This window comes from Peromyscus californicus, unplaced genomic scaffold (assembly GCF_007827085.1).
Source record: "Peromyscus californicus insignis strain IS unplaced genomic scaffold, ASM782708v3 Scaffold_18__1_contigs__length_77618521, whole genome shotgun sequence".
In the NCBI taxonomy this organism is placed as follows: Eukaryota; Metazoa; Chordata; class Mammalia; order Rodentia; family Cricetidae; genus Peromyscus; species Peromyscus californicus.
Genome location: NW_026294480.1, coordinates 30,633,668 through 30,653,943, shown reverse-complemented (window position 1 = coordinate 30,653,943; position 20,276 = coordinate 30,633,668). Strand labels below are relative to the sequence as shown.

At 43.8% G+C, this 20,276-nt stretch overlaps 1 protein-coding gene across 3 annotated transcripts in view; it reads right to left on the bottom strand.

The window, feature by feature from the left end:
• The window catches only part of Egflam (EGF like, fibronectin type III and laminin G domains), a 175,331-nt gene that overhangs the window by 88,484 nt on the left and 66,571 nt on the right, over positions 1 to 20,276 (bottom strand). For 2 of the 3 annotated variants that reach the window (XM_052743187.1, XM_052743188.1), the window contains exons 2-5: positions 19,715 to 19,824; positions 17,958 to 18,041; positions 7,094 to 7,211; positions 5,879 to 6,014 (exon numbers count right to left, since the gene is read on the bottom strand). In XM_052743187.1, coding sequence (XP_052599147.1) covers positions 5,879 to 6,014; positions 7,094 to 7,211; positions 17,958 to 18,041; positions 19,715 to 19,824 — 448 coding nt within the window. Of the gene's footprint in view, positions 1 to 5,878; positions 6,015 to 7,093; positions 7,212 to 17,957; positions 18,042 to 19,714; positions 19,825 to 20,276 lie in introns of those variants that run through there. The other variant, XM_052743190.1, reaches the window with a different exon arrangement.

Below are 20,276 nucleotides of genomic sequence, written 5' to 3'. Positions count from 1 at the left end.
GCTTAAGAGTATCTCCGGCTCCTGGTTTATTCTTCATGAGCAACAGCTCACGTGCTGGTGGCATGGGTGTCTCTGACATCTCCTGGTGCCTGGAACCCAATGCGGCTGGTACATTGATTATCATCTTCAGATATAGTTTCTTTAAATTTTCTGTCTTTCCTTCTAGGCTGCAAGCTCACGGATCATTGGGACTTTGTACTGTTTGTCTCGATGTTCCTTGAGAAGTCAGCATGGTCTTTCAAAAATGCAAATACTGAAATCACTTTCCTCCTTAAAACTTTCTGTGGTCCCTTTTCCCCTTCAGGATAAAAAGCGAACTCTCTCTTAATGCCTTTCTTGTTCTGACCCACGCTTACTCCCCCCTCACCACGCATAGCTCCGGGCTTTCTAAGCAATTCCGAGAACATTTTCGCCTTGCCTCCAAGCCATTGCTTAAGTGGCTTCCTCTAGCCTAAGTCTTTCATATTGCTTCCTCCCTCCGCTTCTGAAGTTATCTCTGCTGTGTCCTTCCTAGCTACTGGAAGAGGCCTGCCCAGACGCCTTCAAAACTGGGTCACCCACAAACAGGTGCAACTTTGATGTGTCAATTAAAACTTTCAAAATTAAATATAAGTTCAGTTGCCGAGCACCCATTCCCCAAAGCCTGTGTCTCTACCCCTGCCATGTCACTCACCATTCTGGACTATGCTCGTCTACATCCCTCACGACACTGTCCAAAAGCTTGGGTCACAGCTTAGTCACCGCTAAATCTCTTGCCCATGATTTGGACACTTAAGTTAACAACACAAGCTTGTATGAATAGATGTTTCCACATTAGGCTCTTAACAGGGGTGCTTGAGGAAATTAAAGTATGTCAGGAATAACAGGATACTCTAAGCCAATGGTTAAGAAAATTCAGATGTCAACCTTTATGGGAACACATTTCCGAGGTCCTAAAGTCCACAGCTGCTTTGCTATGACAGTGGTATATCAGAGTAGTTGGGACAGACCTCATATTGCTGGTGGAGCAAAAATGCTGTCTGGTCCCTCAAGAAAAGGCTTGCCCTGGCCATCTTTAACCTTTTTATGCCACTGTGACTATCTGACAAAACCCATGTACCCTTTCTGAGAATGTTTTTTTTTTTTTTTTTTTTTGGGTTTTTCGAGACAGGGTTTCTCTGTGTAGCTTTGTGCCTTTCCTGGAACTCGCTTTGGAGACCAGGCTGGCCTCGAACTCACAGAGATCCGCCTGGCTCTGCCTCCCGAGTGCTGGGATTAAAGGCGTGCGCCACCACCGCCCGGCTGAGAATGGTTTTTATGTACACACATCTAAACATAAGACTGCAATCAGTATGTTGACAGCAATAATCTAAGTAATAAGTATGGTATTCTCATATGTTAAGTAAGAGAACCCAGTAATGAATTTCAGTCACTGTAATAATTTTAGTGTAGTAATAAACATAACTGCTATTTTGAGATATGTGTAACAATTGTAATGAGATAAGAAAAGACCAGTCCAATGGGGACGAAAGTCCCAGGAACTGCTTGTGCCACTGGGGTTTGGGATCGTCATTGATTTATGAAGACAGTGCTGAGTTTCACTTGCCGAAAGGGAGAATATAGTTATCTTCCAGCCAAGTACAGAGACCCCTTGAATTCTAAGAGGCCCTTTGGAGCCCTGCAGACTGCAAGAGAAGCACGTGGCTCTGAGGGAAGAGATGCAATCCCATCGATCAGTTGGGGTCGACAGGACAGGAGTGAGAGAAAGCCCCATGCACTCAATGGGGCTTCCACCGTCAGTTTCAGAGGCTAGTTTTGTGCAAATTTTGCTCTCCCCCCCACCAAATGAACTGTGGTGTTAAGTCCAAACCATTAACTCATCACATTAAAAAAAATCTGTTTGACCTTCAGCTCTCTGGCTGCTCTTTATTTACATATTGGTCTAAAGTAATCAAATGACGAACAGATGGGTGGAATGGGGCAGTGATGAACTTGACTGGCAGTTTGGTCTAGGTGGGCCAGAGGAGAAGAGAGCATACTTTTTCATTTGCGGTTTACAAATGGCTCCCAAAGCTGCTACATCAGAATTCAATTTATATCAACTCCCGCCACCCCGACCTGGATTTCACTAGGAACCATCACAGAAGGGAAAATTGAAGTTTGAAGGGAATGTGTCTGTATTACCTGGAGTATGATTTCTGCAAAAACATTTAGCCCCTTCATCTAAGCCTGAGGCCTTAATGGCTAACAGAATTTCTAGGACCTTGTGCCAGTCTGCAAGGTGCTTCTGAGATTTTCAATCTTGAAAGTAAAGTAATAAAAGGAATTCTTGCTTTCACAAGGCTATCATTTGTTAACTTGGAGTCTCAGCTGACATCCGAGCCAGGCAGCCTTCTTATTGCTAATTATGGTCCTTTTGTCAAGGAGGGCTTATATGAGGGCACCCTAACTTCCTAAATACTTTCTCCAAAGGGCGGAGGGGCGTATTTTCACTGTTTTCCATTCTCTCTAAATTGATTGCATTAGCATAGTTCTTTAGGGCTGGGTATGTAGTTCAGAAACAGTGATTTACTCAGCTGGTAAGAAACAACAAAATAACAGAGAATAACAGAATTCTCAAATGTTTTCAATACTGACATTTGAGGGCTAGAGAAACCAACACAGGGCCACATTCCTCTTAAATATTGCAGTCTTTCCTCCGGTTATTGCTGTAAATTCTGGGCATGAGTAAAGTTCTGAGAAGAAATTTGGTGGTTCATCTATTTATGAAGACGGCTAAATCTCACGTTTGACTCCACCTGGGACGAAGCTTCGGTCAGAGCCTTCAGGTGAGTCGCAAATACTGAGACAATATGAAGCTTTACCATACACTGAACTGATAGCCTTATTTTATTTTTTTATTTAGTGTGTGCATGCGTGTATGTGTGTGTGTGTGTGCATGCATGTATGTGTGTATGTGTGCATGCATGTATGTGTGTATGCATGCATGCATGTGTGTGTGTGCACGCATGTATGTGTGTGTGTACATGCATGTATGTGTGTGTGTGTGCTCGCTTGCACACGTGCTCGTACACATGAGCATGCTCTCATGGTAGCCCACATGTGGAGTCACGATAACTTGCTGGAGTCAGTCCTCTCCTTCCATCACATGGGTTCTGGAATCAAGGTCGGCTGCAAGCTCCTGTGTCCCCTGAGCCGTCTCACAGGCTCCTTCTAACCATTGTGTGGTTAGAAAACAACAGCAGTAAATATCTTCCAATGGTGGCTGGACAGTGACAGAGGGTCAAAGGGGATGGCCGTGGGTAGGGTGAGCATACGCAGATCCAACCTGGGTCTTTCTGGTTCTTATGTCTGCAGTTGGTGAGGTAGGATGTTGGCTCTGATACTAGTGACGAAAGGTTCCTTTAGCCACATTTCTCTAGTGCTTTTTACATTAGCTCCTTCAAGTCAAATGGCTGGTAATGTAATCAGTTCTAAGTGGCTCAGGGTGAAAACCTAAAAAGTCCTCTGTGGACCTTGCTTCTAAGTGTTAAGAGACATCTTTTGTCTTTTCCTCCTCCGATCATCTGTATTTTCTGGCTAAAGAAAGTCAAACTCACAGGGTTACCCAGCTTGCTCCGGGTTACAGCTAGTGTTTCAACCCAATGGCTACCAGTGTTCAAATCTTCCCTGGAACCATACAACATGTAATATTTCTGGAAGAGTCAAGGTTCCAGAAAAGGTTCCATTACTTTTAGTGACACATTCTTATGGTCTCCTCTCCATGTCTCAGAGTCTCCACTCTCATTACGGCCTTGAAGTAAATTCCTTATACCCAAATCCTCGTCTCAAGCTATGCTTTGGGGGAACTGTCAACTCTGAGAGGTGTTGGAGGCTCAGGAGGGAAGAGCCATGTCTAGGGCCACATGGCGACAGGAGAGTTAAGGGACCCAATTTTCTCTCCTGGATCTTCTGGTTCTGAAGACAAATATTTTCATTTTCCACTTCCAATGTGCATGCAAGACTAGGAAACTGCTATCTTCACCTTTTATCAACATATCAGACACAGATTGAGTTGGAAAAATATATGTTTGAGTGCAAAACTAACAGTAAATGAGAGCTACCACCCTGCTGGGGATTACACAGATGATCTGCTAGGTGATGATAAAAAATTTGCATTTCTCAAAGTTTAAAGGAATGCATTTTGTTCTGTTGGTGTTGTCTAATTTACTTGTGGAATTAAATCATGTGTTAAATTCCCCCCTGGGCTATTTAGATGAGAAAACTGGAGTCTGAGAACTCCAACTGTTGCTCAGTTAGCTTGCATTAGAACCAGGATCAGAATCGTTTCTATTCTAGGCACACACCAGGCTTTGCCCACCAGGTATGTTGAGAGGCAGGATTATGTGCTACCCTCAGGGAGGAGCCTTGGTCTGATCTTTACCATAGTGTCTCTCCTCCTCCCTCCTCCCTTCTTCCTTCTCCCCTTTCATTACCTTTTTCCTTCTTCCCTCTCTTCCTTCCTTATTTACTCCCTCTTTTCCTTATTTCCTTCCCCTTCTTTCCTTCCAGGTTTTCCTATCATCCATTTGCCACTTCCCAAGAGCTGTTCTACAGTTCCCCTTTGAGGATTACCCTCTCTTGAACACTTAGCCTATACACCCCAGGTCTGAAACCCCTCACCTATGGATGCTTTCAGTCCTTACAATATGGCCGGTGCTTGATTAGTCCATAATTTCTCTCCACCCTGGCCACTGTGATGAGCTAGGAAAATGGAAAAGGATCTAGACTTGGCTAACCAGAATGCACATCAAAATTCTGCTGGGTCCAAGAAGAAATCCATACTCTCTTGCTAAGCTTGATGACCACAACACTTAAGGGTGTGGGAAAGCCTGCTGAGAAATGAATCAATGAAGCAGAGAGATGGAAGCACAGACTGCCTAGGTGGCAAGAATCTAGTGCTCACTGAATTCAGACTTGCCACTGGACTTGACAATCACAGAAGCCGATACGTTATTGCTTCAATCTTTTCAAGTTTCTGCCACTTAGAATTCAGCAAGCCCTGTCTGAAGACACAAATGTCTGTTTCCCACAGCCCAGGAATAAACTGGGAGGTCAGGACAAAAAAATCAACTCATCAGATCTTGACAGGACCCTTTGCCCCAGGTTCAGAAAGCCCGAGGAATAAGGTCTTTCCGAGTCTCTTTCTGAATCCACAACATCCAGGCCTCAGAGGAGCCTCCTCATCTTTAATGGAGGGCAGACTGATGCCATTCACCCAGCTTCTACCCAGAGTCAAATGGAGACCCAAATTCAGGCCGAAGACCTTGCATTGGGAATTCCTTTTGTTCACCTTTTCTTCTTTAAAGAAAGAAATAAATAAAGTTGTGCAGCAAGCAGCATTGGCAATCATGAGTTCTATATGAATGTCTGCATTCCATCAAACTGAATAACAAAAACTTAAGATGTAACTAGGAGAGAAGAAAGTTGAACTCAAACTCAGAAACTTGTCCCAAGGTAATTTGGATCTGGAAGGCACAGTACATGGTGTTTGTATGTAAAGATTTCTTCCCTCTCCCTCTGAGAAAAACCATCAAATATTTACTCAAATACAATACTTTAAAGTCAGAAGGGCAAGTTTCAAGCCTGAAATATGGGCCAGCTTGTTGGTAGCAGTGCATACAGAACCTCCAGAGCTCAGAACAGTGGCTACAAAAGAAATGAGGTAGAGGGGAGAGTGTCACCAATGACTACTCATCAAAGATATTCAGGGATATATGTTGACCCACTTGCGAACATGGCCCGCTAAGACTTTGTACCACCTTCAACACACATTGGCTGGAGTTAAGTGATGATCTTTGCCCTGCATAGCATCATATGGGGAGTAGCTGCAGTCTCTGTGGTTTGACCTGTGACTTACCTGATGAACTCCACAGAGTAGAACTGAATTGGGGCACTTCCTTCATTCTCTCCAGGTTTCCAAGAGAGGGCCACTTCAGAATCAGAAACCACAAGGACATGTGGCTGGTGGGGTGCTTCAGGGGGCAAGCAGGAATCTAGGCAGGATGACAAATACAGCTAGACTTGGCTGGTGGTCTCCACCGATGGAGAGGTTGGATACATCAAAAACAGGTGTACATTCTACTACTGGAACGTATTTATTCGGTATGGCCTCAAAACCCAAGCCAAATAATAAAAAAACACAGAAGCTTTAACTATATAACATACACTCACCGAATTCCTGTCTTCATGTCTCCTCCCAGAACCTCTGGCTGGCAAACCACTGTCCCTGAGACACATGATGTGTACCCGAGAATCTTCTGCCATCATCGTTGATCTGTCTCCATGTTGTAATTGGTACTTACCCCCAAGGAAACTGAATACCCATCATTACTGCTGCCACTTATTTTCCAACATTTCAACAAGTGTGTGTGTGTGTGTGTGTGTGTGTGTGTGTGTGTGTGTGTGTGCATGTGCTTTGTATATGTACTGACAACTAGTGGTAGGACATGTGGGGTATGCCCTCATATGTAAAAAGGATCCCATCACCTGGTATGTACTACTGTCTACATGTCCGGACTTACATACCTTCAAGTTTTATGCACACTATTGTTTAGGCCTGGAGGACTTTTCCACCACTTTAAGCCCTTCTTGTAATACAGTGTGGAGATAGATTAATGTCACTTCCCGACAGAGAGCAAGCACAGTGTGAACAGCATCCGCAGTGGACCCAGCATTGTATTCCAGTGCCCATCTCTGTACCACATGGATGAACATTTGCTGGGTCTTTCTCCTCTCTCTTCTTCCTGTCTTGATCCTACTCACCTGTTAGTCTCACTCTCTATTTTTTCAGTGAGTTCTTCCTGCATCCCTATGTGGTACATTCTTCCTGCATCCCTATGTGGTACATCCCTGCAGCTTGTGGGTATCACATTCAGCAATCTGTTACTATATGCTAATCAGCCAATGTCTTGCCTGATCCTGCTGAGGTCTGAGAGAGCAGAGGCATGCTTACTATGGTCACCACTGGTCTCTCAGAGCCCAAGACCGTATCTGGCATGTGCTGTTGGCTGAATGAATGCATAAGTAAATGGAAGCCCCTTCCCATTATTAATGGATTTGAGCCTATTTTTACCTTGAGACAAAGTGGTCACATGCCGAGGAAAGCTAAGTCTCCCTTTGCCAGTCTGGCTGTAAGCAGCTATGCTCACTCGGTATTCAGTGCCTGGCTTCAGATCTCCAATCACTTCCTCCTGTCAGTAATCAAACAAGAAAAGTACCCAAAATTAGAAGTTCTACTTGAACAATCTAGACCAGTGGTTCCCAATCTGTGGGTTCGCAACCCTCTCGGGGATCACATATCAGATACCCTGCATATCAGGCATTTACATTATGATTCACAACAGGATCCAAATTATGGTTATGAAGTATCAACAAAATAGTTTTATAGTTGGGGTCACCACTACATGAGGAACTGTATTAAAGGGTCGCAGCATAAGGAAGGTTGAGAACTATGGTTGATATATTGTGCACCCCAATAAACTTATCTGGGGGTCAGAGAACAGAACAGTCATAACATTAAACATAGGTTTAGGCAGTGTTAGCACACGCCTTTAATCCTAGCATTCCAGAGGCAGAGATCTGTCTGGATCTCGGTGAGTTCAAAGTCACACTGGAAACAGCCAGGCATGGTGACTCCCGGCTTTAATCTCAGGAAGTGACGGCAGGAAGCAGAAAAGTATATAAGGTGTGAGGCCCAGGAACTAACCTGGTTAAGTTTTTAGGCTTTTGAGCAGCAGTTCAGCTGAGACCCATTCAGATGAGAGCACAGAGGCTTCCAGTTTAAGGAAACAGGATCAGCTGACGAGGTGAGGTCAGCTGTGGCTTGTTCTGCTTCTCTAATCTTCCAGCATTCACCCTAATACCTGGCTGCTGTGGGATGTTCTGTATGGCAAATGTGTTGCTAATTAGTCAATAAATAAAACACTGATTGGCCATTGGCTAGGCAGGAAGTGTAGGCGGGACAAGGAGGAGAATAAAGCTGGGAAGTGGAAGGCTGAGTTGGAGAGACACTGCCAGCCGCCATGATGACAAACAGCATGTGAAGATGCCGGTAAGCCACGAGCCATGTGGCAAGGTATAGATTAATGGAAATGGATTAATTTAAGCTGTAAGAACAGTTAGCAAGAAGCCTGCCACGGCCATACAGTTTGTAACCAATATAAGTCCCTGTGTTTACTTGGTCGGGTCTGAGTGGCTGTGGGACTGGCAGGTGAGAGAGATTTGTCCTGACTGTGGGCCAGGCAGGAAGACTCTAGCTACACCTGGCTTCAGGTTTGATTTTATTAATAAGACCTTCTAAGATTCATGCTACAAAGAACCACTGATCTAGACAGTTTCTGTAAGGTTTATATCTTGAGATCTCTGGGAACTTGCTTGAGACAGAGGCTATTTGCTCTGTTAGATTTCGGCCCAGTTACAAAATTTGCAAAACATCACAACATATTTCTCAAATCTGGAGGGTTAATCTTCATTACAGTCTACACTTCGCCCCAGAGCTGGAGCTTGTTCACTCCTCAAATGCTGCTCGAAGGTTGCTGCAACTCATGAAGGAATCTTTCAGGGATACCTCTGTGTCTTTCTTTCCATCTGCAAGCTGCAATGTTGAGGGGCCAGCCCCACGGCAAACTTGAGTTTTGATCTGTACCCAAAGAATAAGGGATAGAAATCTGGCACTCAAATTTTAAAGTGATGGACTCATCGAGAAAGCTCTCCTAAGGTAAATTATGGGCTTGATTCCCAGAGTGTCTGATTCAGGGGTCTGCATGAGGAATGGCCTAAGAATTTGTTGCATTTCTGACAAGTTCCCAGATGATGCTGATGGTGTTGCTGATGCTGGCTGCTTTCTGCTCCCTAAGACCTGCTAGAACTAATGATAGCTGCATGTGTGAACTCCCTGGCAGAACCACACTAAGTGGAAATCCCTAGCTGAAGAAGATTTGCTCCTTCAGCTTCAGGAAAAGAGGCTGGTCCCCAACAGCAGGGCTAAGTGGGAGGTGCAGCTGTCTTTATCAGAGAGAAACCATAATATAGTGCAGTGCAAAGTGTTCCAGCTTGGAGCCAACCTGTTCTGGTGTTGAATCCTGATTCTTCCACCCTTTCCTATCTGTGCCAGTCACACCAAACCTCCTGAGTCTCGGCTTTTTTTTTTCAGTAGTGGACATGTAGCGACCAGACCATAGCATTAAGGATATTTTGTATACCATGCTGTAGTTGGTATGGAGGTCATGCTCAAGAAGTAGGTTGTGATACCCACTGTCCAGGGTCTGTGATGACTCTCCTCTGCTTGCTTAGGTTCATCATCCACTTCAGGATTCCAACTCTTCCCTTCACATCTTTCTGGACCTGGTGATCACACCCACTGAATATTTTGCCACTAATTTGGCCCTTATATACACATAGTTTGAACATTTCTAACCCAAAATAACAAAATCCAAAGTTTTTCCAACACCAATATGGTATCAGAAGTCAAAAATTATACATGTGACAAGTCAGACAAGAGCACTGGTGAACTAAGAAAACTGCATGAAATTATTTTCAAAACATGTGATAAAGTATACATGAGACGTAAGTGATTAGTGTTTGTAGTTGGGTGCTATATGAATCTTACCTCCTCTCTCTCTGTCTCTGTCTCTGTGTCTCTGTCTCTCTCTCTCTGTCACACACACACACACACACACACACACACACACACACACACACACACACAAGATTCCGAAAATAGTTTAAGGGTGAAACTCTGATGAAGCATTTGAACAAGGAACAATCAACTTGCACCGCAAACTGTTCCCATTTCTCAAGCAAGGTTGAAAACCATTGAGCTATTTGAGAACTGGGATCACATCTTATTTTTATTCACAACATCGTTAGATACTTAAACGTTCGAAAGTTAGGAGGTTAAAAACTGCTTCAAAGCATTCAACTCTCAGTTATGAACACTTAAAACACCAATTGTTAATCCCTGACTACACACACCTAACTAAATCTCAATTAATTCTCTTTCTACGAGAAAAAAATTAACTAACATCACTCCCTGTCCTCCTCTCAATTTCCAAGCCAGAAATTCTTCATGCTTACATATCCATTCTCCTCCATGCCCACTCCCCAATCAGTTATCAGTTATCAGTGCGGTTGATGACACTGTCTTCACACCACTGGAATCTGGCTACGTTTTCTTATCCCAATAGTCATTTAAGTCTAAGCCCATATAATGAAGACAATGGGCTGATTCTGATTACCAAACATACTGACTGTACTCCAGTTTGGACCCCACCCACGCTGCTAGGCTAAAGTTACCCTCCGAAGGCTCAAATCAGTTCCTATCACTTTACCCTTTAAAAACTCCCTTAAAACAGCCTATGTGTGTCCCCCTGGTTCATCCTTCTAACATCATCCATACCATTGCCCCTTCTTTCATTCTCCATTCCAGTCACACCTAAGAACTTGGCAAGGATCACACTTATGCCATTCAATTCCTTGCCTCTGGGCCTTTGAACCTGCTGTTCCTCCCCATAAAATGTCCTTCTCCCTACTCTTGCCTGGCTCACCCTGCCCATCCTTCATGACTCAACTGAGACATTACCTCATTTCTCTCCCCCGTCCCCCAGTCTGGTTAGATGCCCCTCCTCTATGTTTCCCTGGTGTCCTTGGTGGGCCTCCATCTTAACACTGCTCACCTTGTATTGTGATTGCCTGTTATCTGTCACCTTCTCCCCACCCGGGTGAGGACGGGATGCAACTTTCTATTTCCCTGGTACCACAGAGCTGAGCATAGCATTGCCAGACATGCTTCCAGGGCTCATGTGGGGCTTTTGATGAATGAATGAGTGAACTGTAGTGAAATGAAAGAAAGAAATCAAGAGCCAAGATGTCCCAGAGAAGCAGATTACCTCATCAAGAAAAGAGCTTCAACTACTGACCCCTCCATCATGATCAATAGTGCCTTCTATGGCTTGAATGCATCCCCCTCAAGTTCACGTTCATCATCTAATAAAGACTCAGATCCTCAGTACATCAGTGCTAGAGACTGAGCAAAGTCCTAGGTGATTAGATCATGAGGACAGAGCCCCCAAGAAGGGAGTCATTCCATTGCTTAGTGTGGGAGTAGGCTAGTTATTGAAGGAACTGGCTCTTGAGAGTGAAAACAGGAGGCTTAGAAATCCAAGGTTATCCCCGACTACAGAGGTAGTTTGTTTGAGGCCAATCTGGGCTACAGCTACCCTGTCTCAAAAATAGACAGACAGATAGATAGATAGATAGATAGATAGATAGATAGATAGACAGACAGACAGATAGATGTTGAAAAGTATAAATAGAAGTGAGCTGACCCCTCTCACTCTCCCGTGTTCTGGGCTCCTTCACCTTCCACAATGGGATGCAGCAGCAGAAGGCCCTCACCAGATACTGAACAGTGTGGCTGTGATGCTCTTGGACATCCAGCACTCAGAAACATGAGCCAAATAAATTCTCCTCTTTATAAATTACCCATGATGCTCTGTTGTAGCAGCACAAAACAAGCAAAGACGGCACCCCGGCTCCAGGCTCTGCAGTCCTGAGTGTCCTCTGCCTACCACCATGCAAGTCCTCAGACCCACCCCCTTCCTCCATTTCTATCTCAGAGTCCTTGGTCTCGACAGGCCACTGCTACAGCAGTCCAGAATGTGTCTGTTTCTAGTCTTCCCCTTTGTGTGCTCTCTCCACTCCCCCTCTCCCTCCTACACACACCTTCACAAAGAATTTCTGCTGAACTTGAGGCCTGTGTCCATAGTGCCCCTCCTGCTCCGCTTCCTAGAATCCCAACTCTACTTTCTACGCCTGGGTTTAGGTCAAGTTGAAAGGTACAGAGTCTAGAGGGAACATGTGGGTCCAAGACCTCAGTCCCGCTCTTCTCTAGGCTGACACCCCAGGCTTGTCCCAGTGAGCAGAAATACTTTCAAACCAAATGAATGCTCTACAGGCTTTTGCTGTAGGATCCTTTTCTCTAGAAGTCATCATAATATATGAAAATGGAGGGAAGTCATGTGATTTCATAGACTAGTGTTGGTTTTGTCAGGTGTTGATACCAAATTTAACTATCATTCATTGCCACTTGTGGATGTTTTATTTGGCCTATGTGTTTACCTTTGAGCATATACCCTTATTTAATTCAATTTTATCAGGACATATACTTAGTAGGTGACAAATTAAGGATCCAAGACCTCCTCACTATGACTCCAAAACCTGAGTTCTAAATGAATCATATCTATACTGAAAAGTATTGTGATGTTTAAATCAATAATAAGTACTTACAAACACTGAATTCTAGATTATTATTTAACTGTGAACATGAATGTTCATATATCGAAAATGTGAGTGTATCACAAATAAAAACCAAGGAAAATTATATTTATAGACATGGCATATATGCATTAGCAAGCACTCAAAGTGCTTATTAGACATGGAAGACCAGTGTGACCCTCCGATGGGGAGATCAGAGGTCAGCTGTTTCCGGCCCATTATTTCTCATGCTGAGATGCTAGCCAGATAGTCTGTGAGAGGGTCAAGAGAACGGAGAAGCTGGGGCCAGGAAGAAAGAACTGGATTCAGTGACTTAACTGTCACTTCTTCTGCTGACACTTCTCCTCCCAGATAGAATTTCTCAGAATATTGCTAACTTGTGAAAATCTGTGGAATGATTAGTAAAATACCAGGCAATTCCACAAATCTTTGTACATCTGTCCTTGGATATCCTGTAATTGCCACTTGAGCCTTTCATGAAACTGGAGAAAATGTTGACTGCGTTCTTCTCTAAGTAAAAAAGGGTTTGCTGTGTTCTGTTGCTTTGTTGAAGTCTGAAAACAAGCCAAGATGTTCCTCTCTCTTGCACTTCATGTCTATTGAAGATGCTTTCTGGGAGAAACCAGAGTGAATCCAGCAGCCTCCCTAACAACTCCCTTTCAATTTCTTTCGTGTGTGTGTGTGTGTGTGTGTGTGTATGTGTGTGTGTGTGTGTGTGTGTGTGTGTGTGTGTGTGTTTTGGCAAGGTTGGGTGCTGCAAGATAACCCTAATTTTTATTTGCCTATTCTTTTCTGAAATGCAAAATCACTTCCTAAAGTTGCATCGTTTCTCTCTACAACACCAAGAACATCTGTCACTTAACCTGTGTCCACTGATTCACATCTGTGGGAGATTTTAAAAGGCAAGTCATTTATTTCACTGAGCTCAGAAAGTTCAAGTAACTGAACAAAGATATCTCTTCCCCAAGACTCTTGACCTCTTCTCAGCTAGCCATGGTATCACACTTGCATCTCATGGCTGACTTAGCCAAATGCTTTTATGTAGTGTTTTGGAATTTATAAGATCTTGGCATGCCAGTGCATCTTTCAATCCATACAGTATCTTTAAGAAGTCAGTGCTATTATTCCCCACTTTATAGATGCTGAAACTAGATCAATCAGCATGAAGCTCTCCCAAGAAACAGTGGGGTCTAGCTCCCATTATAAAACATTCCATGACTTAGTCTTTCCAATCTCCTCTCTGCCAGACATAGCACATTATTATCTAAGGTTAGTCTCTGGTTGTCCAAAGTTCAATCGCCTTTCTGTATCTACTGCCTTAGTACTACCTCCATTCACAATTTGATCTTAAGACTCTATGTCTTCATATTCATTCTTTCCTCATTCTTAATAGAATCACTGCAGTTCAGCTGGACCATGGCAAGAGATGGCCAACCTCCCTTCCTCTGTCATAGTCACATGAAGGAAATCAGTTCACACACAGATGAAAATGCAGAAGCCGATTTCTGAGCTATCCCTTAAAAGGAAGTGTGTATGTTCCCTTTCCCCTTTTCCTCATTCATTGGCTACAACGTGTCTGTGGCAGTTAGCCACTTCAGACCATGCAGATGAGGGTACAAAGGGTTAGCAGAACAGTGGGGTGAGAGGCGAGAGAGAGAGAGAGAGAGAGAGACAGAGAGAGAGACAGAGAGAGAGACAGAGAGACAGAGAGAGAGGGAGAGAGAGAGCTCATCAATGCCACTTGCACAATCATGAGACCCAAGGGATCTAATGCCTACACACACACACACACACACACACACACACACACACACACACACACACACACATACCACGTGTGTAAAAACAATCCTGAGAAAAGAAATGATCAGTGGGTTGGAAGAGAGCCTGGGGCTAAAAATCCCCCTTGTGGGGAATCTCTCCTGAAGAGCATAAGAGAGTTTATAACCTTGGTGTTTGCCCACTAAATACTCAGACATTTTTCTACATGCCCTCTATCGACCACTGTAGCTCCAGTCAGGAAGCTAACCTACCCATGTGCAGTCAAAGAGATCTTGCTGAAGGTCACCTCTGTTCAACCGATAGAGTGAGAACTCGAAACAAATCCTCTGATTCCCGAGTTTTCTGTCTCTAATTTTAAATATGACCCGAACAGAACCAATGCTCTGGCTCAGACAGACCAGTAGAGTCCAACAAAGTGCTCAGAGCCTCTCTCTAGGTAAGCAACACAAACTACTAAGATAGCAGAAGAAACTAGAACTTTCCATTTCTGTTTTATCTCTTCTTTTAAGATTCTGTGGGATTTTATAATGTACATAATATATTAGTATAGTCCTACATGTATAATTTATAAATACATAAATATACATATAGTGCTGTGTGCTCAAACACTTAACTGATGATACATGATCAAACTGAAAAAAAAAACCACCAGTCTAACCATTATTTTCTATTTTTAATTCTTGAAAATATTATCAAATTTTTGTTGCTTGGTTTCTTTTCTGTTTTCCTGAGTGGAACTGCAAGTTCTTTTTCTAAGATGAAAGATAAAGTGGGTGTAAAAGGCTAATCAAGTCAGAAGCTTCTAGAAGGAAGACTATCCAACCATCTCTAAGTATTCCACACTGCCAGCCAGGTTACTTTGGTCAAATTATCTGTTGCCATGTCTCCTCCTTTCAACGTATCATTTAAATCAGACTAAACATTTGTCAGCCTAGTTCCCTATTTGTCATTCAATCTGGAAAACCGAGTCAATTTTCCTTTTGGTGATGAATCAGACTAAACATTTGTCAGTCTAGTTCCCTACTTGTCATTCAATCTGGAAAACCGAGTCAATCTTCCTTTTGGTGATGGGGCCTGTGTTACTATAAGGACACTCTAGGGCAGTTAAAATAAGGATAAGAGAGGTTCAGGGTTGGGGCAGGGCTTCCTCAGTATGCTGTTCATGAGTTTAACTATTTTCTCTTTTTCCATCAGCTTCCCATAATCGTAGAACCGAGTTCAAATGACTTCCACCCTTTAGCCTTTCTTTGCCATGGGAGGTAACACATCAGGCACAAAGATGCTGATACCCTTTCCTAAATGATTAAAGTCCCACATGCTAACCCTAGGATTAGTTATCTACAGTGGGCCTTACGTAGGATGAGGGGATGCAGAAAATTCAACATTTTGGTGAAGAGGACTCCTTTCCCCTGGTCCTGGGCTGGGGTTGGGGTTCAATTTCCCTAAGACACACAAAAATCGCCTGATGATCAGGAGGTTCCTGAAGACAGAGCAAGAAGGGAAAACAGAGAGGACTAAAGAGGAAGAAAAAATTCCCAGGGCTAAATTCAACCCACAGAGCTCCTGCCTCTGCCCACGGGTATGGCATATCACAGAGATGTTGCTGTTTTCCTTGAAAGAGTTGATGATGATGATGATGATGATGATGATGATGATGATGATGTGTGTTTGTGTATGCATGTTATATATGTGGTACATGTATGAAGGGCATAAGACAGCTTTGTGAAGTCAGTTCTCTCTTTCCACCTTTACATGTTTTAGGAAGCAAACTCGGGTCGTCAACTTTTTTGTTGTTGTTGTTTAACCCATCAAGCCTTCCTGCCAGCTCCAAAGTTTTAAAATGTTTCACAGTGTCCTGAGAAGCTCTGCTGAAGACCCCTGAGGTACTCGGACACACAGTTTGAGAACCACAGATACTAACTGTGGCCTTGCAGAGCACTAGAATCCTTATTTTGTTGGCGGGAGACGGAGACTCGGGAAGATTGCCCGGTTGGTTTGCAGTAGCACAGGATTCTGAGCTCGTGGACAGCTACCCTGCAAGCCTCCCACTCTGTCCTCTTGGCTTATAGCGTTGATGCACAGTCCTTAATTCATCTCCAGCGCTGCATACTGGACAAGTGTCCTCACCCACACCCAAACATATAGGCCCCCGGCCATAGGTGCACACACACATGCCCATCCCTAAGGTCCAAACCATTGCCTCCCATTGGGATGGTGTTCCTTTGAATCTGACTTTCGAGAAAGTTCTCTTTTGATTTCAGCTCCAAGTTTTATCTCTTGACTACTTGTGCCAATATTTATCTTTCCCTTTCAGATCCTGTCTATTAAATGTCAGGTTAATGGCATTTGGTCTTCCACTGTTCTCTAATTGCTTTATCAGGGTAACTGTAAGGTTTTTTTTTTCTTTCTTTTGTTTTTATATTTTGGGGTTTGAATGCTGGGTCTTGCTCATGCTAGTCAAGTACTCTATCATTGAATTGCTGCCTCAGCCTTTTTTCCCCCTTTTCCCTTTCCCATTTTCTTTCTCCTTTGCTTTGGAGACATGGTCTTAATAAGTACCATACGCGTATCCTTCAATTCACTCTGCAGCCCGGCAGGCCTTAAACTGACTTTCTCCTGCCGCAGCCTCCTGTGTAGCTGGGATTGCATGCTAGATGGCGAGGCTGAATTTTTCTAAGACTGAATGCTGTCCCCAAACAGGGACTGCATGTTATCTTGCAGTGGACATACAGAAGCCGCCACACCAGTGGTTACATCAGCAAGATGCTGGAATAGAAATTGATAGGACACCCTAATGCCTGGTCCTCATCTTTCAACTTAGGACAGAGAGAACCCCACCAGCTGGGGCTGAGGGCTTCAGAGGCTGACGAGTTTAGGACTGAGGGCTGACAGGAGGATGCAAGCAAGGTGAAATTCACAGCTAGTCCTTCCGGGTCGTGAGAGCTTTAGGAAAGATGAGCCAGGTCTGTGGCTCAGACCTCCAGCCAAGGTGCGTAGTGATGCGGGCTCTTCCGAATCTACGATTTGAGGGAGTTACTTCACCTCTCTGTTTCAGCATTCCTGTCAGTAGAATGAGGTCATGGAAGAGTTGTGAAGAGTAAACAGAAAAACAAACATAAAGGAGGAGGGATGGGCCTCAGCGTGACAGACACTTCATAAGTAATAGCGGCTTCCCGAAGATGACAAATAGGTTCCGAGCTGTGCTGTACTCAGCAGGCACTTATTAAATGGGAGTGACGGACAGCGCCGCCACCGCCACCATGACAGTGTTGTTTCTGTAGGAGCCAGGGCCATGCTTTATGGAGCTATTCTGAAGCTCCAGACTGCAGACTAAGGGGCAGAATGGAAAGGAGGGGCAGAAAGGAAAGAAACAGGAAGAAGCCAAAAGCAAAATGTTCACCCTGAAAGACCCTGACATGAAACAGGAGGAGCTGACATATGGTGCCGGGCTGGGAAAATCAAATAAACAACAGACCACGTGAATATACATTGCGAATTACATCATTTTCTTCTGCATCATGTCTCCAGCCTGCTGGCAATACACAGATGTGTCGAGTTTATTTGTAAAGTTTTATTGAGATTACAAAAATGTCAGCCTTGAATTTTGTGAAGAGAAGAATTAATGGAGGGGGGAGGCCTTTGGGTGGCTGATTTCACTCGGGGAAGAATGGAGTGTGTCTGGGATGGACCCTTTCATCAACTGCCCGCCTTTCTGGAAGGAGATAGCATGTCATCAAAGCAGCGCACACAGGCAACACTTGAGAATGCTAACACAAACCATTGTCATCATTATATACCTGGGAGTACATGTAGCAAGCCAGAAATCGATTTGCATTTCCCTAAGGTCCCAAACAACCTGCCGCCTACATGGAAATACTCACAGTGATTAGGGTGTCCTGGCCAGCAGGTACATTGTGTGACCGCTCTTGGAGAGACTTATCTGAACCAACCTCAGAGAAAAATACCTTGAAAAGAAGGAAAGACCCTGGTGAGAATAGAAGCAACATTTTCCTAAGACTTTCAAGGGTTCACAAACATTCAGAAAGCTTGTGGGTATTGAGGTATGTCACCTTGTCCCATAAGTACTATAAGCATGCGCAAGCTTGGAGAAAGACCCATACAATGAGGAAGGATGGGTAGAGTTGGACTCAGCTTGTCCCCTTTCCCCCAAAATATAACCTTCTTGGGACACTCATATCTCATGTTTGTAGATGGCTCGTTGTATGTCAACTTGACACAAGATACAGTCATTTTGGAAAAGTGAACCTCAGTTGAGAAAACGTCCCCATAAGATTGACCACTGGACAAGTCTATGGTGCATTGTCTTGTTTGATGATTGATGTGTGGGGGCCCTGTTCACTCTGAGTGGTGGTTGTCGGTGTGGAAGAAAGCAGATAGAGCAAGCCAGTAAGCAGCACTCTTCCATGGCCCCTACCTTAGCTCCCATCTCCAGGTTCCTGCCCTGCTTGAGTCCCTATCCTGACTTCCCTCAGTGATGGAGTGTGACCTGAAAGTGGCAAGATGAAATAAACCCTTTCTTCCCCAAGTTGCTTTTGGTCGTGGTGTTTCATTGCAGCACCAGAAACCCTAACTAAGACAGTCTCAAAATAGACTTCCACTTTCAGAAGACCAGAGGGCATGAACCATGAACTACAGCCTCCATTCTTCAGTGAAACAAAGACAGTAGGGAGTGGTGGGAGTCAAGTGGAATAAGCAGCTTTCTCTCCACCCCAGATGAAATGCTCAACACTCTGGGCGGGGCTTTGTAGGCTTGATATGGCCAGCTCTCCCAATGTCACAAAGATTTCAGAAGTCTGAAATGCCCTGGCTTCTAAAGTTACCTCATCTCCAAAAACACTCTTCAGAGACAAACTTTGTGGCAAACTCTAGTCGTTCAACCTAGTTTGTAGTCTTTGGTGGGACAGACGCAGTCACTAAACATCACCCTGCTCTATCTGTGTCCCCCTCTGACTCGGATCCTCACAGTGACTCCCTATGACTTCCTCTGCTTCTGCATTATGATCTAAAGTTGGTGGTATGCACTTGGTAACAGAAACCACTAATTCTTCTTGCTCTGTTTTCCCTTTGCTACACAGCAAAAAGACTGGAAAGATCCCAGTGTATTAATGGTTCGACCAGCTCACAAGAGGAAAATGACATAGTTATTAACACAAGAGGATTTACGTGAGGGGCCACAAACAGGGTGAGTACCTATAGCACAAAAAACAATCTCTGAGTTGCTTCAAAACCTGAAGCATTTTGACTGTTGATATGACACCAAAACATAAACAATAAAATGTCCCACCTGACTTCATGTGATGAGTAGAAACCTAGATGCACTAAAACTATATAAAATTGTCTCCTGCTATGTATGTATAAGGTACATATGAACCATTATTAGATTTTTGGGTTTAGCTTTCAATCCTAGCCCCAAGATACCTAATTATGTATTAAGCAGATACTCTGAAATTTGAAGGGAAAAAGAATCCCCAAACTAAAATATTTCTGATCCCAAGCAGATAAGGGATACTCAACCTGTTCAGGAGGTACAAACATAGCAAAAATGGACAATCAAGCACACACACACACACACACACACACACACACACTACAGACATCATCATGCCCCTGTACTCACTGTGTACCCAATGACGGGGCTACCAGAACGCTTCGGTGTTTTCCACTGGATGTTGAAAGCTGTACAGTTCAAGGCTCCCAGCTTGATCTCAAGAGGAGGCCCCAATTTGCCTGTCCCAGACAAGAGAGACTGTGTTAGAAGCTCCATGTGGCCCATCTTCAGTTTTATTTATACGAGATTTGAGTGCACACCTATAGACGGAGATCATACTTAAAGGCAATGCAGCCCTCTGATACCCCATATCTGTCTCAGACAATCTCACTAGAATTTGACTGCTTACTCCCAACCTGGCACTGATAGAGAAAGTGGCCTGATACCTTTGATCCATTCTGTAAGCTGTGGTCATCAGAGATCAGCAAAGTGAAATTTACAGTTTGCAGCAGAATGGGTCAAATTTTATGACTTTCCCATGAGGACTGGAAAAGGGTGGAATAAGATGATCAGTTTTTAATCTACTTAAACCAAACATGTTGTGTGCATTATATACATACATCTGCTTATATAGCTGATGTATTTATATGGGTTGTTTTGAAAATATGGTCTCTCATGGTTAGTTTTAATT